We start from the raw sequence: 24777 nt of genomic DNA, 5'->3' as shown, positions 1-24777 counted from the left end.
TGGATGAGGGTCAAGCTCCAGCTTAACTAGTCCTTATTTAAACTGTGTTCAGTTGAAATTAACGTTTACTCCTCAAGGAGCCCTAATAGTCAGCCGAATTAATTAATTTTCCTTCTTAAAAAAACAAACAGCTGATTTCACAGCCTAAAAAGCCATTTTGTTTTAATACTTTGTAGGCATCTCAATCCTTACTTTTACATTTTCTTCCTAGAAAGCTTGCCTCACATTAAGTATTTTCTGGGAAGCTGAATAATAAGGTTGAGAGCTGCAAAAATAAGGGTGAGTTTTTTTCCATTCAAGAGTCAGTTCCCTTCATCTTCCTTGGCTGCAAAAAACATTAGGTCTGAAATTGCTGCACTGAGTATGCCTCCTGTACTGTTTCCTGTAGGTGGCTCTTTAGTGAGGAATTCCACAGCATTTAACCAAGTGCATGTGACAATTTTCGAAGTTGTATCTCCAAAATACAGACCAAGAAAAGAGAAAAACTTTGTGCCATGTGTATAAATAGCTACAAAACCCCATCCCAATGGATTCAAGTTTCTCTCCCATCAGCAAAAATATTAAATGCAGAAATACACTGTGACCAAATTCCAGAGGTTTCTATTTCCTCCTGTTCTTAACTCATCTAACTGGCTTTCTGCATTAGCTACATGTAAGACTTGACTTCAGTGGACACACTTCCTACAGGTCTTTCTGAGAAATCATTTACACACAGAGACTATGCAAATGCATATAACTGAATTCTGCAAGTTTCCTCGTAGGCAGGTGTGTTGATGTGTAATCAAAAAACAAGGAAACTTGCACAACAACCCCTGAAAAACTGAAATTCTACTTTCAAAAGGAAAGAGAAAAACCAAAAGAAAAAAAGGGGATCCTTTAAATTTATATATAATTACCTTAAGTATTAAGTGTCTCTCATGGAGTTACATTCCATTTTTATCTTGAGAACTCATCTAGTGCTCACCTTGCTTTTTAAATCACTATTATTAAGGTTACCTACATAATAAATGGTGTGTGTGTCTGTATCACTTAGGTGCTTTGCACTTTAACTTTTCAATCATGTTGCCTGGTGGACAGGGTTTCACTCCCCTGAGGGAGATGGTCCTGCTTTTTTCCCCCTGAACTCCGTTCTTCACTTTTGCAGTCATTCCGTTTCCATAACAAACCATTCAAAGGTATTCTCTTTCACGAGGTATTTACCCAGCATGGACACAGCTCTGACAAAAAACACTGGAGTGAACAGTTCCCCTGACTCACGGGTATTAGTCTTAGCAGGAACAACTCTAAGTGACCCATTTGCAACACCAAGAGGCTCCCTTGACAGAAAAATCTAAGAGCTTGCAACATTTGTACTGTTAAAGCAGAGAACCCTCAATGCCTAAAATGCCACCAGTAGGGAAATGCCCACCTTGAAGAAGGGACACTAAAAACACCTAATTGTGACAAGTGTGCACTTCCACACTGCCACCTATTGGGAGATTTTAAAGAGCTTCGTAAATATTAGCAAATTCTAGTGGAAGGTGTTCCCATGAGACAGACACCACTCCTGTCCCACAGAAAAAGAACAACTTGTGGATCAAGGGGAAGAATTTTAAAGGTGTACCACCAGTGCTGCCTACCTAATGCCTAATTATATTTCCTCACCTTCACCATGGACCACCTCAGTGCAACCACACTTACCAGGCTACAAATACTAAGTCCTTTTTGAAAGCTGGGTATGTTATTTAGATGCCTAAAGGCTGGAATTCACAGCTGAATCAGCTCTTCCACTGTCCCACGAGAGTTGCTGGGGACTGTAATCTGCAGTGGTGCTACCTAGTGACAGAAGGCTGCTTCCCTGTTAGAAATGACCAGAACATAATACAGCATAACATACATTTTTCAGGGATGCAAGCAAGTGAAATAAGTATTCAGGCTGTGTGGGTATTGTATGATTCATTAAAAAAAAAAAAAAAAAAAAGACTCAGCCAGAGGCAAGCAAAATATCCTCGCTCTTTTAATTCCCACCACCCATAAATAACCTTCCTGTTTGTGTTTTATTGGAAAACAACTGATTTAAAAGTCACCTAGTGCTATAATCCCTGCTTCACAACTGCCATCTGTCCTGCAGCGGGAGAACAGACCCTTTCATTCACAAGCAAAGCCAGCAGAATAAAGAGGAAGAGGAGGAGTTGAAGGGGAAGAGAGTGAGAAAGCAGATAAATTCCGTTTGTGCTATTAAAAAAAACCAGAAAAGTGAACTCAGTGGTTGAAAAGTGAAGATAAAAAGATGAAAACAGTAATCTTGCTACAGAAACCAGAGAATTATGTTCTTGCTCTACCCCTCTTTTTTCTTTTTTTTGTTTTTTTTTTCTTTCACACCGTACAAACTGTAGCACCCTGAACAACTCACTCCCCTGCTATTTCCAGCACTTTAGAGAAACTTTTCAACATTTCTGTTCGACACATATTTTCAACAGTGAGGTGAAAACAATAAGTAAACAGGTAGTGAAGGGCTATTTAGAGAGCTGGTCAGTCACAGTAATAATAACAACGCAAAAAGAAAAAACCCCACACAGCACAGAACATCTATCCTATGCGCTGTAGCCACAGACAACACATGACCTCTGACAAACAGTTTTCAGAGTAATTTTAATGCTACTCTGGATTTAACTTGACTAACTGGTAGCAATTGAGCACATCTTTTTTTGTGGCAGCAGTTATCTAAAATGCTACAATAACAGCATCAAAAGTAGAATGGTGGAAGATTGGTTTTCCATTGTGCTGCTGAACTGGCATAATGCCCACTTTAAAAGCAATTCGCTGCTCATCACTGAAATCTGGCAGACACGACACTAAATGCCTGGAGGAAAAAAAAAAAAGGGTCTTGAGAAGGGGGAACCACTCCAACCACCAAGCAAAGAAATAGGAGACTAAAAAAAAAAAAAAAAAAAAAAAAGGGAAGAAAGAAAGCAAAGAATGATAAAGAATGATGAATCTATGTAAGAAGAGGAAATTGCAAAAATAAAAAGTTTAGCACTGCATGCAGACTCAACAGGCACTACTTAATTTGCTTCAAGATTTTATCGCAGGCTTGCATTAGTAATATCAGAGCAAAACAAAAGCAAATATATATTTATGTCTGTCTATTGTTCTGATGAAGTGAAAACGTAGTGAGCTACGTCAATCATTTGTCAAACACATCTTCCTAGTTTTATTTACCACTAAATATAATGAGTAAATATGTGATAATAAAACTCTTCTTTTTATACGGACATATACAATTTTTTCCCACAACTAAATACAGGTAATGATTTAGGAAGCTTTCAAAATGTCTTTTTACTGTCAATAAAACTAATTCTATTCCCATTTTCATGTTAAAAAAGGGCTTTACAAATGAAAATTCAAATTAAAATTCTGATTATAGTGTAGTGTGACAACACCTGTATTTATAATTTTACTGTCAGCTAGCTCGTAGTGTTTAACAATAGCTTGAAGCAGAAAAGTAATTGGAATTTGTCTGTAACATGCCAGATGACAACACTGGGCACTTTGCTGTGCTAAAGCAAATTCGGTTTGAAGACAAAATAACCTCAGAAAGATCGGACAGCACCCACCGCCATCCGAAAGGTTAAATAAAGCTCTCCTTACCCAGGGACAAAGTCTAGCTAGGGTAAACCAAGACAGCTGAGCAGTAGCTGCAGAAAGCAGGGCACCCCAGGAGCTGGCTGGCCTCTCGTGAGCAGGCATCTCTCAAATCCCTCCTGCAACAGTCACCTCCCTGCAGCTCTTGCAGAACGATGCATTACTGCAGCATCATCACAGGTATCATTCAGAAACACGGGAGAGAAAGGAAGCAAAGGACACCAGCTTGGCAAGAGGTGCTGGCACAAGTGCTGCAGCCCTGTGGACCTCTGTGGGAATAAAAAAGGGAGCCTACAACAAAAATGTGCAACGCCACTGTGAACACGGGAGTATCCTGTGTCCTGTGCTTTCGTATCTCCCACACACATGCACGTACTGACTGGTGCAGGCTGACAGGCCAGGTCAAAATTAGGACACAAACACATACGCTTCGAAAGAAAAAGGTAAGAAAGAAAAGGAAAAAAAAAAAAACCCAACGAAAAAACACCTTTTCAAGCTGAAGATTTCAAAACTTAAACACATGCCACTCTCCACACACAACTTGTCTTACTGAAGTCGACAAATTAAAAGCCCATGTTTTTCATTATGCTGAAGACAGAATAAAAATAAAGAAAAGGAAGCCACATAAGAAAGAAAAACAGAATGACAGTGATGTTTTAGTTTACACTAGATATGGCAACACATACAAACTGTCAAAACTATGGAGTGAAAAAAGCTGTTATCAAGCAACTGTCAAGAGAGTCCTCTGAGATTTGGAAATCTTGTGTTTATTGTAACTACTGCACATTACACAAAGAAAGAAACATCCCTCTTCTCACCATTGCTGCTAAATATCATGCAAGAGAACCCAGACTTCTCCTTCACTGTTTAATTTTTTTTTTTCCTGTGCAATTCTGTGCTTGACAGCACAGGGCCCCTCCTTTTTCAGGTTTTTATTGTTTGGTCAAAGTTCAGAGAGAAACTTGAGGTTATATAAAACATTATTTCATTTTCAAGAACTGTCAACACCCATTTTATGCTGTTAACTTGTTGTCCATCATTTAAGAGTAGAACTGTTGACACCAAAATACACAGAGTAAGAATTTCTCTCTTAAAACAAGTACATAGAAAGAGCAAAGATAATGGAAACAGCTATTTTACTAGACATACTAACAATTCTTTTTCATGTATTTTAACATAGTGACTAGAAATGACTCAGTTAACTGGCAGAGGGCTACAATATTCAAAGGTTTAGGCTGAATGTATTAATGCAGATTCTAAATTGCACTTTCTGATACAAGAAAACAACTACTCCTCAGAGAGAAGTCCCCAGTATCTACAGGGTTTCAATAGAGCCTTCAAAGTACTGTCTTGAGTGACAGCCTTCTATGATAATTTCTCAACCAGTAGCAACATTCCAACCATACTGATACCTGGTTAAAAACTTGTGATCAAAAACCACATTGCTTTTTGCTTATTACTCACTGTGAAATCACATTTATTATAATTTCTACACTTTAGGTTTATGTAAAAATCATCTTTATTCTGAATCACTGGTTTTACAGAACAAACATCTGATGAGGTGCCATGATTTAGCCTGAAGTTCCTGAGAAACAATGAAGCCTTGGATGTGTTTGACAATGCATGCTTTCATGGAATTTTGATTGCATCGGTTCTGGGGAGGGAATTGTCGAACCCAAAACCTCATTAAGGGAAGACTCAAATATTACTTGAGCACAAGAGCAAATGATCGGCTGCCCCTGTGAAGTCAAGGAGCCCACAGAGAGTACAGTAATTTTCAATGCCTCAAAAGTGACGTCTTGTCATTCTGAATTTGTTAGGGGTATCACATCATCTCTGTAGATCTTCATGTGAGCTGACTTCCTAGGACCGCGCACCAGCTCCTGCTGGAGTTACCCACGGTGGGCACCACTCTGCAGACAACAAACACCACCTGGGAATCGCTGCTCCTCATCCCTGAGCACAGAATCTGACACAGCCCCGCTGCTTCAACTCACTGGGACATCTTCACATTTTTGCATATATAGATTTTTTTCTTTTTAAGTCTTAAGAGTACTTCTTCAAAATGTCACGATATTTATGATCATTAGATGAGAATACTTGAACAAAAATTCAGCCTGACACATTACATTCCCCATAACTACCATGACCACTTAGGTATAATTTTATCTCCAAATATTGGTGAACTTCATATAACACCATGACTAACAGATTATCTCAACGTAAGACACAAAATAAAATGATTCAGAAACTTAACAATAATGAATCTTTCCCACAGAAAACCTGCACTGTTAGCTGCATTATTTCCTAGCTTTGACTCTCAAGTACTTCCTCCTCCTGGCTTTTAAGAGTTTTAAAGTACCATAACAATTACTGCATAAACAGCTGCAGCTATATGTCCATTTAACACAGCCTTTTGAAAAATATGTATTAATACCCTAATATAAGCTTACACACACGCTCACGCAAAACATAAGAAACAAAACAGCACTCTGATCCTCAGAAGTTTAATGACATGAAATAAAGCTATTTTCAAGACGGGCAGAATGGTAACACTGCATAGAGATGATCCATATGCTATAAGTCTATTCAAGTACTTACTGCTCCATAAATAGAAGCAGTTCTCGTCAGTGAACTGCAGCAAAAAAAGAAAGACTATGTGGAAGGTTTGGTGCAGAGCAAGGGTGAATTGTTGAACTGGTCCTGGGCTTCCACTGTAATTAGATTTGGGATTATTAAAGTTTGTAAGAAATAATGAAGTTAGCCTGACTCATCAAGGTCTTTTCATCTTATCCAGTCCACCAAACATCCTTTGAAAGTTCAAAAAAGCACTCTGAGAGCTGTGTTTTAAAAAAGTCAAGTCTGACTGAAAAGCTCATCTGCCAAATCCTCTCCTTACACACTTCTAAGGTTACGAGACAGAGGGGAAAAAAAAGGATGAGAGAAAAAGAGAGGGTCATAATAGCTGAAATTCAACACATTGAAGCTGGCATCATCAAAATAAAGAGCTCCTCCCATTAATCATGAAATTTAGAGTACTGGAAGATCGACCAGACCTATTTTACTGAACAGGAAAATTCAGTACCAGAATATTGTTAAATTGAGTTAGCATTACCAGTGGCAAAATATGCTCTATTTCCTATTATTTATGAAGCCCTGTTCTTTTCTTTCTTACCAATTACATTCCCTATCATTTCCAAAATATACAAACTCTTTTCAATCAACAGATTTCTTTATTACAGCGTACTGCATGCTTGTTACTGCCTCTTTTCTATATTGAACCCTTGATTGGACAGGCATTTCGAATTTAACATGGACTATGATTGCACACATCAAACAAATTAAACCTGCCAATCTCTTTTTGGAGGATATCCTTTATATATACTATCACTGAAGAGTACCCCAAGTATATTTGCTTAGAAGAAATGGGGAAAAAGGAAATATTATTACAGTGGATTCAGAAGACATTTATTTCCCCAAGATGTGTAACTGGCCCTGCGTCCTCTTTTTCCCATTTTCCAGTGAATTATTTTATAACAGAAAAACATACTTACTGAATTTCTCAGTGTCTGTTTCACAATCATCAGTCAGTTTTTCCTTTTGGAAAATAACTAATCATCTTGCAAAAATGAGATGGCAGTAAGAGATGAATGACCCAGGAGCTTTGAAACTGATTTTCCTTAGGTTAAGCAGTTGTAAACCCAGATAAAACAGTTCTTTGCAGAATAACAGAACTAAAATGCAAACCTGCTCAAAATGAGACTCAGCTTTGTAGAGCTTTTGACTCTGCAAGCAGGCAACCAGCAACAGGACGAAAGCAACGATCTTAAGCTGTAGCAGGGGAGGTTTAGGCTGGACATTAGGAGAAATTTCTTCCCAGAAAAGGTGATTAGACAGTGGAACAGGATGCCCAGGGACTTGGTGGAAGCACCATCCCTGGAGGTGTTTAAGAAACAATTGGACATGGCACTCAGTGCTACGGTTTAGTTGGCATGGTAGTGATTGGTCAAAGGTTGGACTTGATCCTCTTGGAGGTCTTTTCCAACTTTAATGATTCTATGACCCCACAAAGATGAAAATGCTGGAAATTATTTGCTTGAAAGAGGCAGTTCAGAGATGCATCGGTTTAAAATCAAGGTCAAGTGGGAACAAGTCGGAAAACAGAAAATCAAATAAACAGAAAGCCCCTGCAATATCAAAAACAGAACTGAGCAAAGTCAAGACAATCAAGACAAGTCAAGGAATGCACAAAACCCACAGATTAAATGAGAAGACGAATTAATTAAGATACCTGCTAGCAATGCCTAAAAGCATTCACAGTTCTATGCACTTATTAAAGCTTAATATAAATTTCTCTTCTGCAAATGCTCATGAAACTGACACATATGCTTATCTGGAAGACACTATCAGTTTCCTGCTTTATCTGAATCATCAGGGAAACATAAAAGTGACAGACTATTCATGCTGCTTCTAGAGCTGCTGAGCACTGAATCTTCATTCAGAAGATCAACGTGCTACACTCAGCTTTGCCACCATGCTGTAGCACCATAGAGGACCAGTTGCTGAATTCAGGCTTAATTTTTTTCTGTAGAATAGGCTGGATGGCACCTCCTCCTCAGACCTACTGCTTAAAGATTGCCTATTTGTGGTGCACCAGACCTCTAGACAGCAGCAGAGTACAAATAATAACTAGTGATGTGAAAACCATCTTCTGCGAAAAGAGGTAAACAATATACCACATTCCCAATTTTTGTTTCAGAGATGCCCCTGCTGGCATCGGTATTTTTGATGGCATAAAATATTCCTCTTCAACTGCTGAAGATGCTCAAGTCAGAGCTGCTGTAAATCAAGTGAGGCACTTCAAGAGTTTGACTATTATTTACATTTGGGCAATGTTTATCCTCATCAAAAGCTCGCAAGTCAAGGATGAAAGCTCTACTCTTGTTTCTCAGAGATGAAGGAGAGAATACAATGGAAGACCTGGATCTGGAAAATAAGAACTTGCATCTCTAATTAGAACAGGTATTAATCTTATTTTTGCTGAAACTGGTAAATTCAATTTTAATAGCAATAGTGCAGGTATCTAGCACATGATAGAAGTCACACGCACATTTCAAATGAGATGTGCAAAATGAAGATAAAACCAAAATCAAGATTAAAAAAAAGTCCAGATTTCTTAAAAGTCAAATTAGAAATCTTAAAATGAAATTTAATGAAGAATCTGCTGCTCTACCTTGCTTTCGCTTGACACAGAATTTACACCAACAATGTACTGAATGACCAGGTGTTGCTGTGAGGATCATCCAAAAGAAAAACTCAGAACAGTGAAGATTCATTGCAAAAACCTAAAAAGACATTTAAGCATTTAGCACTACCTCATTTAGTGAGTTACACATGGGTTTCTGCCTTCCATGGGCAGCTGCACAGAGGCTGAACACCATCAGCCACTCACACCAACAGGGCACTCACCTCCAGAAGAAGCCCACCACTCCTTCTGGCACAGCCTCCTCCACCACAGGCAGTAAACACAGTCCTTAAAGAGGGTACAGCCACACTGCAGAAGGCCTAACTTGCACACTCAAAAAGCGTGGCAGGAACACTCAGTCTGAGGGAAATTGAGATGTTAATGCTGAAAGTTCCCAATACCCACCTTTTACTACAATTACACCTTCAGTTATACACCCCTTTATGGACAGTGAAGCGGGCAGGATGCAGTAAGGCACGCACCATCAATGCCATCACTGACTGTATGGAGAGGAAGAACTGAAGGATTAAGATGAATGTAAAGGTCCAGTGAAGAAATAATTTGTTAGAGACCACCCTTTTAACTCAGTCTTGCTCTGCGGCTCGAAAGATGTAAACATGCTGTGCCAAGTGAAATTGTCTCCAATCATACAAATACAGCTTTTTTCATAAGACTAAACTGCAAAGGTCTTTTGACAATACCAGGTACTATTCACAGCTATAATGGTTTTTAGAACACATAATTCACTACACAATCACAGGTTCATGTGACTAAACACTCCACAATTTAGATGGTAGGAAATGAGCAGGAAAATGAACTTTGGAGTACATTCAGACAAATCTATTGCTCTGCAGATAACAGACCCCAGTGTCTTCTTAGCAATGCTTTGGATTTGTGACACTGAAGAAAACAGTATTTCTGTGTTTAATTGCAAACTTTATGTGAAGATAACAATTAGAACATCATCCTCACAGAAAACTAGTATTGCTGAAATGAAATTCATCTGAACAGAAGAGACACCAACATTATTTAAAAATCTACAAATATGCAGAACCATTGAATTTTGAAACAAACACTCCGGGCCAATGAAAAAGCCTCAGAATCAGTGCTGAGAACTGGCAAACATAGTTATTTAGATTTTAGTAAACATGGCATTAGTTTTATATTGGCAGCTGCTTCCCAAAATCCACATTAAGCCTCAAGAAATTCTAGGTATTCTACACAGGGATTCTCAGGTACTGTGCTTACACTATGTTAGTGAAAGTCCTATATTCAAAATTATCAGACACCTGAACCACAAATGTGAACCTCAGCTGGTCAGAAAAGACACAGACAGAGAGATGCATTCCATAAAGACAGTCAGCAGTATGAGGGATACTGATGAAAGTTTTGCTCAAGGCATTTAATATACACATTTAAAATGGACATAATTCCTTTGTCCTGAGAACAGCTTTCTGACACTGAGCTGGATAAAGAAGTCCTTTTTTATGTTAAGAAATAGCCTACACTACTGTACCAGCTAGTGCCTTTTGCCCATTATTAACTCTGTTTCTGCAAATGATTGTGAGTTCATCCAGCTCATCTTCTTGACCATTTTTTAACAAATCAAACTTTAAAATCAGAAAAACCCAAAACAAGATTGATAAGAAGCCAGTAGACAACATCTAGATGTGTCATATTATGTCACTGATACAATTTATTCTGAGAACAAATTTGTATGAAATAGCTAAGTAAAGATTTTGAGTGCAAAAAGACTTGAAGTCCGATGACAAAGTCTTAAGCTGTAAAATCTATGGAGACGATGGATAATCACAAAAACCCACTGTAGACACTCAAGTTATTCAGGAGAACTGGAAACATCTTGCAACTGCTGCTGTAGGGACCACACAAAGGCTACAGCTGCTTTGTACAAATATGTGAAAACATGTATAAGGTGAACTGTCTTTGCAAACCATTATTCTATAATAACCTCTCTCCGTTTTTATTTCTTGGTCGTGGGTCAGCTGGAGGAACAAAACTGAACATTTTTGAGAGTTTAACTGTTATCTTTTAGCCACAGAAGCCACTGCAGTGTCTTTTCTTCAGAAGGTATAAAAATATTTACCCAAACAAAAGAAAAATACTAACTAAAGCTGATTTTAAACTGTTGAGAGTCGGCATGAAACTGACTCTGACCAGGTTATCACAGGAAACATTTCCTTCAAATCCAGCTGGCTCCTGTAAATCCAAGGGCAAGCTAATGGGGTGGAACTCCAGCCTCACCAAGTGCTGGTGCCATCCACATCCAGACCCAGGGACTGATGCCTCCACTTTCCCCCAGATTAGCGGCAGCTATCTGGACACTGAGGTGTATCTACTGCTTTCCCAAAGGATTTCTAGAAAGATAAATAGTCATACACAGAATGACACAGCACTGTAAAATATTTTCAAAATGATGGAATAAGTAATTTTTTTCTGTGCATAGATTACATTAAAAGCCTATGCAACATTTTTCAAAAATAATACAAGAATCCCTGTTGAAAGCTACAGTGTAAATACTGTTCTTTTGCATTAAGCTATCCACAAACTGGAAAAAATTATTATGAAATGTGAATCTAACCACTTTGTGAACACCAAATATTCACAACGTTAACTTCCAGGACACTTACATCTTAGCAAGTACAGGGAAATTACAGATTTACTTTCAAAGATAAGGGCACAGAGAGGGATAGAGGGAGTTTGTGTAAAAATTTATTCTGTCAGTATTTCTATTGACTTTCAACTAGAAGATTCTATGCAGCTTCTCATACATTATAAGAAGGCGCCAGTTAATAAAAAGGAAGAAAAAGCTTTAAGAAGCATATTTTATTATTGTGAGCACGGCAGGAAAACTGTAATCTGACAAGCTGGCAGGAATCACTTTGTAACAAGGCACCGCCGTATCTACGTGCCCCATCCGCGGCAGCGTTCCAGGCCAGGCTGGATGGGGACCTGAGCAATCCGATGGAGGGGGTGAGCATCCCTGCCCATGCTGGGGGCTTGAAACCAGGTCATCTTTAGGGCCCCTTCCAGCCCAAGCCATTCTGTGACAATGTCTAATGTATGCTGCAGTGCCTCAGTATTTCAGAAAGGACAGCTCTGTGATCTACAGACACCAACTGAGCAACTGCATACAAATGTTTCAGTGCAGGAGCCTGAAGAGACCAGTAAGTACTGGGACAGTATCAGGACAGCCCATCGGTGAAATGATAACAATTTGATTTTTTTGCTCTCCGCCTTTAATGTGTATGCAACACCGTGGAACTTGCTTTCAGAAATCAGCTATCTAACACTTAACAAATTATGCACTGATGACCTTTGGAGATGCTAAAGGTGCAGTCACAATCATGCACTTTTAAAAAATCCTGCTTTTCACGATAATGGGTGAATGTACAAAATTAAATGAGGCTTGCAATATGATCAGCGTGGTTGGCTGCTTTAATACATTCCATTTCAATTTAAAATCACCACAAGCCAAGAGTGACGAATCTATTTGATCAGTTGTTCACAAAAAACATCGAAAAGAGATGTAAGCACACCTATCAACAGCTGGTAACATGGCCTGCTTTCAAAAGCAATTAATCAGTTTTTACAGAACCAGAAACTCTTAAAATATTCAAAATCAGTTAAAGCCACATACTGTTAGGAGAGTGGAAAGGAATTCTCCTAGTAAGAGCATCTTACATATCAAGTAATTGCTCAAACCCACAAAAGCCAGAGTATTCAAATAGAAAGGCCAAATCTCTAATTAAAAGGTGCAGTCATGTGGTCCACTAACAGCAATAACATATTGTAACTCCACTTCAAAGGTTTAACTGCTCTTTATGATGTTTTTCAACTGTATTTCAGATTTAACTGCGTTTTAGGACTTCTTGCTAATATTAAATATGCATATTTGGCTGCAATAGAATAAGTACACAAATTACTAATAACTTCGCATAAAGCCTGTCACATACAAAGAATACACACCTTCAAAAGCAGAACAAGCTCCCATGTAATTAAAAATACACAGATTCATTACTTCTCACTCAAAAAATACTGAGAACAGTGTTGTCTTCTCTATCACATCTATCATTGCTTGCCATGCTCTAACTTTGTGATTTTTGGTCCTGGAGGCCCCACAGATCTCTCTGGCTGAGAATTTTTTTCCAGAAGCTACTGAAACCCGTTCTGATTAATGAGACTGCAACTAACTCACAAATGGAGCAGCACCATACCAGACTGCATCCATTCAGTCATTAATTAGCATCTGCATGAGAGGAAATTTTTGAAAGAGTGTCAAATCCAGCAGAATTATCCCAAACACAGCTCCCATTGTAACAGGAGACAACTGGTAGACAAGCCTTTTCTGGAGAACGATGATCTTGTGTATCAGCACATCAGTGCCGTTGGAAGACTTGGAATTCAATTGCCATTTACTTACTCAAATCGTTACCATCACCAATTTGAGGAAATGACTTTCCATAACATCAGGCATAAGGGCAACATACACAAAAGTAAAACAAGATACCTGAAAGGAAATTGTTCTGTCAAAACCAGTCACTGAAACAGCAGAGATGACAACAGACTAAAGCATCTGCTGCTGGCACAGAAAATCAACTATAAACAAAAGAAAAACGCCATTTGTGATCTAGTTTTGGATTAAGCACGTGACTGAAATAAAACACCACATGAGACATTTAATCCAAAAAAGCTTTAAATACAAACAGAAAAATATATATTTAATAGACACTTGCCCAACTTATTAATGAATTTTTGTTCAATATTTGATAACAGCTAGTTTTTTTCTCAATTTAAGCTGTCGGCTGTAAGCTACATATCAACTTCATAACAGCACTTTTTTTGATCATGAGCTTTTGTAACATTCTCAAAGCTATGAGACATAACTCACCATCATTTTTCACCTTCATCTACCTTCCACACAGTATTTTACAGATTAGGAGGCAAAGAAGATCCCCAAAACACCAGAACAAAAGATTAAGATGAAAGTGCATCTCCTCTCTATCAGAAAGGGAACCTGTTATACTGAAACACCCTCCCATTTAATGAAATGCTGGCTCACCTTTAGAATAAATGCTTATCTGACTGTGAGGAGCAAGTCTGTAATTCTTAGTGATATATATAATTCCAGAAAAAAATCCCACAGATCATGGCTGCTTAGATACATTTCTGGGATTGGTGCTCAACACAGGATTTTTTCCAACTGTGTGCAGAGGAATCTTTCATCATCCTCTAGAAGAACATAATCAAATTATGCAGTAGTTGCTTGCAGGGAATCCGTATCTATAGATACATCTAGAGGTACCCAGCATCTGTGTATTAAAATGGAAGGAACTGCCAACATACTGTTCCTCCCAAATAGACCCATGCACTTTACAGAAATTAAGAAAAAAAGTTTGTTTCCTTTCCTTCTCAAACTTTAAATTTTCTCTTTTCATCCTGTCAGACTGGTCCTGCTGAGCATTATAGAGTCCAGCTCCTCAGAAAACAGCTCACTTTGTGAGTCACCGGTGCTAGAGTCACCTGATGTCCAGCAGCACCATGTTCTGGGACCTGGAATATCCAATTCCCTGATGGGTACAGATGTTGCTTTACAAACTCTGTAAGCTCCCAGTGCAAGGGATGGGCAAGAACCATCCCAGCACACATGGAGTGAGGAACATCTTTCCTCTGTCACACAACAGAGAGCGACCAGAGCTGAAATACTATCTCTTGTCGTGGTGCTGCACACCAAGTGGAACAAGTGGACACTTCCAGCTATGGTCATGTAAACAGGTATGAGATAAACCAGGGGAAATGAAATAATTTCTGGCAAATTTAAGTTACTGGTCCTTAATTTTATTAGACTTTATCAAAGATTAAGAGATTCAAGAAATAATTAGTCATTCACATAGAAAGGCAATAAATAACTCAAGTTTCACTGCTGGTTAAACTCATACCCTCTTCAGGAAAGCAACTTGGGCCAGCTTCTGAAAAGCAATCTTCTCACAAAGTAAAGGAGACAAACTACTCCCTGCCACCTTTACCTTGCAATGCTGGGGAAAAAGTAGTTGAGAAAATGAAGAATCACCACAGTCTAGCACTTGGGAACATCACCCCTGCTCTAACCTATTGTACAGTAACTTTAAGAAATGCATTATTCTGTTTTAACACATTGGCTAGTGTAAAAAGAAAATGAACACCAAACATTTTAATTTTTTCTTAAACAATTTTTCCTGCTTCTCTCTGTGCACTTCTCCCAAATCCTCCCAATTCTTCCCACGACACTGAAGTGGATAAAATACATACCTGCAGCTATTCTGATACAGTGATCAAAATTCTTTTCAAAGACCCCCACCCACACGATCTACCAGAGTCTGTGTCCTCGATCCTTCCAGAGCACATGAGATGAGCCGTTCTGAAACGGTGAGATCACAGGCTCCGCTGCCACTGATACATCAAGGACACAACAATATCCTCTGTCCCACTGATGCAACCAGCTCCACTACCAGGATGCCAGCAGGTTTTCTTTTCTTCCCGCTGCCCCCCGAGGGAAGCACTTCTGCTGATCAGCTCCTGTTTGTGAAGTCAGCAAAGCCGAGCAGGGAACACAGGAGATATGCACTCAGCAGAGCAATGGACGTGAAACAAGCAGGTTACTTGGGCACCACAACGTTAAGCACTTTCTGACAAAGACTGCATTAGCAGATGACAGGAGACCGAACACACTGCAAACAAAAAAAAAATGCTTTGTAGATTTTTCTGTCCCTGATGTTGCAGTTGATCTGGAAGAGAATGTGCAGAGTCCCTCAGGCAGAGAGAGCCTTTGATCTCATCGTACTAACTTGATACACTGTCCTAGGTTACAATGTAAAATGTGCCCAAAGTATGTATTCTATCACCATCTACATGAAATGTTGTTGTGCACCACTGTTTCCCGTGCCCCCTCCCTCCAGACTATCTTCTGTTAATGGCCCATCAATACCGTCCTGCATGACTCATAGATAACTCTCCCCAGGAGCTATCTCTGTTTAATAGGCAATCAAGGACCCATTGCAAAACTGATAAAATGATATCAGTCCATTGTGAGATGCTCCGCCCAGGGGGAGGAGCCAAGCATTCCCACCTGGATATAATCGGGGCCTTGGGACAGCACAGGCAGCCTTACCCACTGGACTCCCAGAGGACAAGAGCTACCAGACCTTTCTGCAAGAACACTGCTTCAACAAGACCACTTCATCTGGACTGCCACCACCACGGTTTCAGGTTGTATTCTGACTCTGTCAGTGATCTTTTGTACCATTGCATGTGTTTTATTTTATTTTACTTTTTTTTTTTTTTTCCTCTCCTATTAAATTGTTTTTTCTGACTTGGAGTCTCTCGCTGGTTTTGCCTTCAAGCCAGCACATATATTTTGGCGCCCAACGTGGGGCACGAGGTACTGAGAGAAGTCAGAATTACAATTTTGTAGTGAGGAAAAAAGAAACAGCTGTCCGCTATGATGCTCAACATGCTTTCATATATCTTATACCTAGCTCTCTACATTTTCCCGCACATGGGGCAGTATTTGCCGGTCTTAATGCTCATGTGTAGACCAGGGTATGGTACCAGAATTGCTGTATTGGTCTATTATGTTTATTGTATGATAACCTCTGAGGCAATGAGCATCATTCGGAATATATACTCTATTTTGTGTTCTTGTCCTGGTCCAGAATGCTACATCTGGGCTCTCAATAATCGCACCAAGCCCCTGTGGGGAGGGGTAAAGAATGATTTTTTCCAGTCTTTTAGGTATGGCACAGCAGTTTTCAAAAGTATTGAGTTCTCTCTAGGTGCCAAGGACAGCATAATATTGTTGTTAGTTCTGCTTTGCCTTCTCTGCACGGCCTGCACCATGCTCACCATGTTTAGAAATCAAACACTACATGGGGTGGTGCAGCATCTCCTTGAGGAGGAGGAAAAAAGAAACAAATGCAAAACAACGGCATCCGTGTCTACACAAACTGTCGTAGAGGAAACAGGAACCGCATCTATGCAGACTGTCACAGAAGAGAAAAGAACCAAAAACAAGGCAACAGTTTCTGCATCTACTCAGACCATCACAGAAGAGAAAGGAACCAAAACCAAAGCAACAGTTTCTGCATCTACTCAGACCATCACAGAGAAGAAAGGAACCAAAAACAAAGCAACAGTGTCAGTGTCTACACAAGCTGTCACAGAGGAGAAAGAAACCAAAGGTGCCATCAGCATCTCCACACAAACTGTCACCGAAGCAGAACAACCTAAACCAGTGGCAGTTGCCCCTGTTCAGAAGAAGAAATCAAAGAGCAAATCAGTCCGCATAATGACTGATGAGGATGTGGCAGGACCTTCACACTCAGCAGAAGAGACAGAGCCAGAGATCATCACCCGCTCTCTATCCCTGGGTGAACTGCGTGACCTGCGGAGGGAATTCACCCGCCAGACAAACGAGTCCATCCTGACCTGGCTGCTCCGCATCTGGGACGCTGCAGCCAATGACACCATTCTGGATGGAAGTGAGGCCAGGCAACTGGGATCGCTGTCTCGGGATGTGGTCATTGACCAGGGGATCGGGAGAACCCAACAAACTCTCAGCCTCTGGCGGCGACTGCTAACAAGTGTGAGGAACAGATACCTTTGTAAAGAAGACCTCCAGGTGCACCAAGGAAAATGGAGCACAATGGAACAAGGTACCCGATGCCTGAGGGAATTGGCTGTGCTGGAGATCATTTTCTCAGAAGACGAGAGATTTCCTAAAAGCCCAGATGATGTCCAGTGCACATCGCAGATGTGGTTGAGATTTGCACGGCTTGGACCAGAGATGTACTCCCGTTACCTGGCAACGCTGCAATGGAGGGAAGGTGAGGACAAGGTGGGCGTCTTGGTCAATAAACTAAGAATTTACGAGGATACTGTCACCGCCCCATTTCGTACCCATGTCTCATCCGTGGAAACAAGGCTGGCTGAGCAAGTCCGGAGCTTGATTGAAGAGGGCCATCAGAAACTAAAAAAGGAACTTAAGGAAGAAATTTACCACATCTCGCCAGAACCAACAAGAGTCTCTGCCATTAGGAGCAGGTACCCACCAGCCAGGGAGAGAGGATACACTCCACGGGGTAACCTCTGGTCTTTTCTTCGGGAACATGGAGAAGACATGAGGAATTGGGATGGAAAACCCACCTCCTCCTTAGCAGCCCGGGTACGTGAACTGAAGAGAGAGACACCTACCATGAAGAGCTCATCTAGAGCCAACACTGCTCCAGTCTCAAAGGCACAGAACCCCAGACAGTATAAGAAGAATGATATGACTGATCCACTTGAAGGGACCTCAGGAACATATTTACAGGAAGAAAGCAACGTGTACCATGACCAGGAATAGGGGGGCCCTGCCTCTAGCCAGGTAGAGGAAAGGGACAATCGGATCTATTGGACTGTGTGGATCCGATGGCCTGGCACATCTGACCCACAAAAATATACGGCTTTGGTTGACACTGGCGCCCAATGTACCCTGATGCCATCAAGGTATGTAGGAACAGAATCCATTTCTATTTCTGGAGTGACAGGAGGGTCCCAGCAGCTGACTGTATTGGAGGCCGAAGTGAGTTTAACCGGGAATGGGTGGCAAAAACACCCCATCGTGACTGGCCCAGAGGCCCCATGCATCCTTGGCATAGACTACCTCAGAAATGGATACTTCAAAGATCCAAAAGGATATCGCTGGGCTTTTGGGATAGCTGCTGTAGAGACAGAAGACATCAGACAACTGAGTACCTTGCCTGGTCTCTCAGATGACTCCTGTGCTGTGGGACTACTAAGAGTTGAAGAACAACAGGTACCAATCGCCACAACAACAGTACACCGACGGCAATACCGCACCGACAGAGACTCTGTGACTCCTATCCATGAGATGATTCGGAAACTGGAAAGCCAAGGGGTGGTCAGCAAGGCTCGTTCACCTTTCAACAGCCCTATATGGCCAGTGCGTAAGTCCAGTGGAGAATGGAGACTGACTGTGGATTACCGTGCTCTGAATGAAGTCACCCCACCACTAAGTGCTGCTGTGCCAGACATGTTGGAGCTTCAGTACGAGCTAGAGTCCAAGGCAGCAAAGTGGTATGCGACCATTGATATTGCCAATGCCTTTTTCTCCATTCCTTTGGCAGCAGAGTGCAGGGCCCAGTTTGCCTTCACCTGGAAGGGCGTACAGTACACCTGGAACCGACTGCCCCAGGGGTGGAAACACAGCCCCACCATCTGCCATGGACTGATCCAGACTGCACTGGAAAAAGGTGAGGCTCCTGAACATTTACAGTACATTGATGACATCATTGTATGGGGGAACACAGCAGGGGAAGTTTTTGAGAAAGGAGAAAAGATCATCCAGATTCTGCTGAAAGCTGGTTTTGCCATTAAGCGAAGTAAAGTGAAGGGACCGGCCCAAGAAATCCAGTTCCTGGGAGTAAAGTGGCAAGATGGACGGCGGCAGATTCCCACTGAGGTCATCAATAAGATCATCGCCATGTCCCCACCGACCAGCAAGAAGGAGACACAAGCTTTCCTAGGCGCCATAGGTTTCTGGAGGATGCACATTCCTGAGTACAGCCAGATTGTGAGCCCTCTCTACCTGGTCACCCGCAAGAAGAACGATTTCCACTGGGGCCCTGAACAGCAGCAAGCCTTTGCCCAGATCAAGCAGGAGATCGCTCATGCGGTAGCCCTTGGCCCAGTGAGGACGGGACCAGAGGTGAAGAACGTGCTCTACTCAGCAGCCGGGAACAATGGCCTGTCTTGGAGTCTTTGGCAGAAGGTGCCTGGGGAGACTCGGGGCCGACCACTGGGATTCTGGAGCCGAAGCTACAGAGGATCTGAAGCCAACTACACTCCCACAGAGAAGGAAATCTTAGCCGCCTATGAAGGACTTCAAGCTGCCTCAGAAGTAATTGGCACTGAAACACAGCTGCTTTTGGCACCTCGACTACCAGTGCTGGGATGGATGTTCAAGGGAAAGGTTCCTTCCACGCATCATGCCACTGACACCACATGGAGCAAATGGATTGCCCTCATCACACAGCGCGCCCGTATTGGAAACCCGAATCGCCCTGGGATTCTGGAAATTATAACTAACTGGCCTGAAGGTGAGACTTTTGGATTATCTTTTGAAGAAGAGGAAGAACAAGTGACACGTGCCGAGGAAGCCCCACCGTATAACGAGCTACCGGAGACTGAAAGACAATATGCCCTTTTCACTGACGGTTCCTGTCGAATTATAGGTGCTAACCGGAAATGGAAGGCTGCAGTATGGAGCCCCACACGACGAGTTGCACAAGCTACTGAAGGACAAGGTGGATCAAGTCAAATTGCAGAACTTAAAGCCATCCAGTTAGCTTTAGATATTGCCGAACGAGAGAAGTGGCCAAGACTCTATCTCTACACCGACTCGTGGATGGTAGCTAATGCTCTGTGGGGATGGCTGAACCGCTGGAAAAAGGCCAATTGGCAGCGCAGAGGGAAACCCATCTGGGCTGCTGAGATTTGGCAAGACATCGCCGCCCGAGTAGAGAAGCTGACCGTTAAGGTTCGACACGTGGACGCACATGTGTCCAAGAGTCAGGCTAATGAAGAGCATCACAACAACGAGCAGGTGGACAAAGCCGCCAAGGTGAAAGTATCACAGGTGGATCTAGACTGGCAACACAAGGGAGAAGTATTCTTAGCCCGTTGGGCCCATGATGCGTCTGGTCATCAGGGGAGAGATGCAACATACCGATGGGCCCGTGACCGAGGGGTGGACCTTACTATGGACAACATCTCACAGGTCATCCACAACTGTGAGACCTGCGCTGCAATCAAACAGGCCAAGCGGGTAAAGCCTCTGTGGTACGGTGGACGATGGTTGAAGTACAGGTATGGGGAGGCCTGGCAGATTGACTACATCACCCTTCCCCAAACCCGCCAAGGCAAGCGCTATGTGCTAACTATGGTGGAAGCCACCACTGGATGGTTGGAGACCTACCCTGTACCTCATGCTACTGCTCGGAATACTATCTTAGGCCTTGAAAAGCAGGTCTTGTGGAGACATGGCACTCCTGAGAGAATCGAGTCAGACAATGGGACCCATTTCAAGAACGGCCTTATAAACACCTGGGCTAGAGAACATGGCATTGAATGGATATATCACATCCCTTATCATGCACCAGCTGCTGGGAAAGTTGAACGGTGCAATGGGTTACTTAAGACTACCCTGAAGGCGCTTGGTGGGGGGACTTTCAAAAATTGGGAACTGAACTTAGCAAAGGCCACCTGGATGGTCAACACTCGAGGGTCAATCAATCGAGCTGGTCCTGCCCAGTCTGAACCCTTGCACACAGTGGATGGAGATAAAGTCCCTGTGGTACACATGAAAGGCATCTTAGGAAAAACTGTTTGGATTAATCCCACATCAAGCAAAGGCAGACCCATCCGTGGGATTGTTTTTGCTCAAGGACCTGGTTCCACTTGGTGGGTAATGCAAAAAGATGGGGAAACCCGTTGTGTACCACAGGGAGACCTAATTTTAAGTGAGAACTGAGTGTAGGGTTTCATTCTGTATATGTGTATATTTATCTATCTAGCTGTAAGAATGTATTAATTTAGGTATAATGTAGATGGTCATAGAATAAGGGGTGGATTATGTCCTAGGTTACAATGTAAAATGTGCCCAAAGTATGTATTCTATCACCATCTACATGAAATGTTGTTGTGCACCACTGTTTCCCGTGCCCCCTCCCTCCAGACTATCTTCTGTTAATGGCCCATCAATACCGTCCTGCATGACTCATAGATAACTCTCCCCAGGAGCTATCTCTGTTTAATAGGCAATCAAGGACCCATTGCAAAACTGATAAAATGATATCAGTCCATTGTGAGATGCTCCGCCCAGGGGGAGGAGCCAAGCATTCCCACCTGGATATAATCGGGGCCTTGGGACAGCACAGGCAGCCTTACCCACTGGACTCCCAGAGGACAAGAGCTACCAGACCTTTCTGCAAGAACACTGCTTCAACAAGACCACTTCATCTGGACTGCCACCACCACGGTTTCAGGTTGTATTCTGACTCTGTCAGTGATCTTTTGTACCATTGCATGTGTTTTATTTTATTTTACTTTTTTTTTTTTTTTTCCTCTCCTATTAAATTGTTTTTTCTGACTTGGAGTCTCTCGCTGGTTTTGCCTTCAAGCCAGCACATACACTTACAAAGCTGTGAGTGCCTTTTGTCTTCTGCCCTCCCGAAAGAGCGTCTACAAGTAAAATAATGGATTATCTGAGGCTGCTCTGCTATAAGAAAATATATTTTAAAGGCCCTTCTAAAGTCAACTTTGTAAATGTATACTTTCCTTTTCCATGCTTGACATTCAAGCAGAAGGAGGAAAGATTATGTGCTATGATCTGTAGAATATTAAACTCCTCCCCGTGATAACTTTGTCTGGAGTTATCAAAATCCCTGTATTTACTGAATATGAAAAAGCAGAGGTTGATGGAGCTGGCTTTTAACTGCTAGAATCCTTCGTGGGTAAAAAATAGCCATTAATAAATAACAACTGTTCACCTTGAAGACTGCAAATTAAATTTCAAATGACTCAATACAAGAAGTTTTGTCTCTAGATTTGTCCCTTCAAAAAACAGTCCCAGTGTAGAACTACAACCTCTGCTTCTCTACAAATAACCACAAAACAACAGCCTGCTCCTGTGACAGAAGCCAGAACTCCATTCTGAAAGTGATTTTTACCCAGCTGGTTTGCAGACCTCAAGACAGGCTTTTCTACAGGAGTGATGGATGTTGCAGAGTTTTGCCTCCTCATGATGAGATGCCCTCCCCAGAGTCTATACAATTAGCTATGCACACTTTAAAAATAGGTTATTCTGGGATGCAGAAATTATGTATTTCAGAACACACTTTTCTCACTTGTTTTAGCCAACAGAGGATGTAACTGGAGAAGGATAAAGCGAACTACTTTCATGTTACTTTTTATTTTTTGGTGAAAAACCTCGAGGTGACTGGAGTGCTGTACACATCAATTGGTAACATTTGACATCTAACACGGTAACATGTCCTCGGTAAAATTTTTCCAGTAATCCTGCTGTGTAGATCTAAACTAGTCACCACCCTGGATCTCCTTTATAACCAGCAAAACAAGGCGGCATTTCTCATGTGTGATCCACACCAGCCTAGTACAGATGAGATCAGCTGAGCCATGTCCTAGAACTGCCTAATTCTCCCCAAAATATAAAGGACCACAGCTTGATAAACTCACATACAAATGCTTGAACTTTGAGACCTTAAAGCCAGCAGTGATGAAATGCACTCCCTTTGCAGAGAATATTCTCCACTCGTGATATTTGGTGTGAAATGCCTGCTTTGCTTTACCGATACAGAAAGAGAACAGCAAAGCCCCATCCCACACAATATTTACAGTATTTCCTCTTGGCTAGGCACACTTGAGGACACAAAGTACCCGTGTAGTTGGAAAATTTTAAATGTAAAAAATTATGTGTAAGTTCAACAGTAGTTTTTTTCTTGAGTGCTGTTTGTAGTTCTCAGTTTGAAAAGAACGAAATTTTTAAAATCTAAGTATATATACCAACTTGAATTAAGCTAAGAACACGGTTTATCATAATAATGGCCTTCAAAAATGTGCTATTCAACAGAAATACTGGCCTACTCCAAACACTTCAAAAATATCAGCTTGCAAGTGTTGAAGAAACTTCCCGAGAAGGATGTACTCCATCTGTAAAAGTGCTGATTTCTGCAAAGAGAGATTTCCTCCCAAATCATATTTTATGTTTAGAGAACAGTAAAATCCCCCTTCCTTGACACATACTTCTCCAGAGCCCTCACTGTACATATCGAGAACAAGATGACACAAAATTACATTTTCAAGCCAACCCAAGTCTAGAATTCTTTTAGAGAGGATTAATGCCAGTTTAAGGCTGTGCCCACAATTATGCAACAGTTTTCAGTAATACATACAGAGAGATCTTATTTAACAACTCCCTAATTGAGAGAAACTCCTCACAGGATAATAATTGTAATGAAATCGAGTTTAGGGAGCTCCTACTGGAAACACAGGACCTAATTTTAAACACACTGGATTCAAACAACCCATAAAAATAAAGGCTACATTTTGCAATGAACTATTTGACTGTCCAGCCAAACTGCAAATTAGTTTCATTTACTGTCGCCTCTACAAAATCCTTCAACATTTCTGTTTCTTAGAGCTCTGAGCCGCACTTTCCATACTGAGAATTTTGGGATTGTTTTTTGTCAAATTAAATTCACACATCTTTTCTGTTCTTTTATGTCTTTATTCTTATTTTGCACAAATGCTCTTTCCTCACGTAGTTCAGAACAAGCATTTCTCATTTCCTTTACAAAATACAACCTCTTTAACAAAAAATTCCACATGAATCCCTGTGGCAACCTACTAAAACGTTACCTTAGTATTAATATTTTGTTGTGCCCTTAATTACAGTACCCACACAGTGCCATGGATTTGGACAGGACAACTGGAAGTTCTTTACCTGTCTCTTAAGAATCAAAGACCAAATGAATAACCCATAGCCCTTTCCTTCCCCATGAGAGAGAAGTTTACTTTATAATCACTATGCTACAAAAAATCCTCAACAACTCAAATCCACTCAAACTGAAACATAATTTTTGAAGCATAATGCTGCACCACCAATATTATTTCTACAGTCAAGGTACAGGCACATGGACAAGTAACTGCTTTGTTTCAACCTGAGCCTCCAGGACCCACTTTTGCCTGTGGTAATCTGTGGTTATATCCTACCCTTCTTTCTTTTATCCTCATGAAACTTCAGCGAAGTCTTCCTTTCACATCTATTTTTTGGT

At 41.3% G+C, this 24777-nt stretch overlaps 1 protein-coding gene across 5 annotated transcripts in view; it reads right to left on the bottom strand.

The window, feature by feature from the left end:
* The window catches only part of POLA1 (DNA polymerase alpha 1, catalytic subunit), a 190931-nt gene that overhangs the window by 10852 nt on the left and 155302 nt on the right, over positions 1–24777 (bottom strand). The window contains exon 37 of one of the 5 annotated variants that reach the window (XM_040055873.2): positions 14148–15594. The exons of the other annotated variants lie outside the window; for them this stretch is intronic. Coding sequence (XP_039911807.1) covers positions 15542–15594 — 53 coding nt within the window. The 3' untranslated portion in view covers positions 14148–15541. Of the gene's footprint in view, positions 1–14147; positions 15595–24777 lie in introns of those variants that run through there. 5 annotated transcript variants of the gene reach the window in all.

Source organism: Hirundo rustica, chromosome 2 (genome assembly GCF_015227805.2).
Source record: "Hirundo rustica isolate bHirRus1 chromosome 2, bHirRus1.pri.v3, whole genome shotgun sequence".
NCBI lineage: Eukaryota > Metazoa > Chordata > Aves > Passeriformes > Hirundinidae > Hirundo > Hirundo rustica.
The sequence above is the reverse complement of the archived record's forward strand: the minus strand, read 5'-3'. Positions and strand labels throughout refer to the sequence as shown.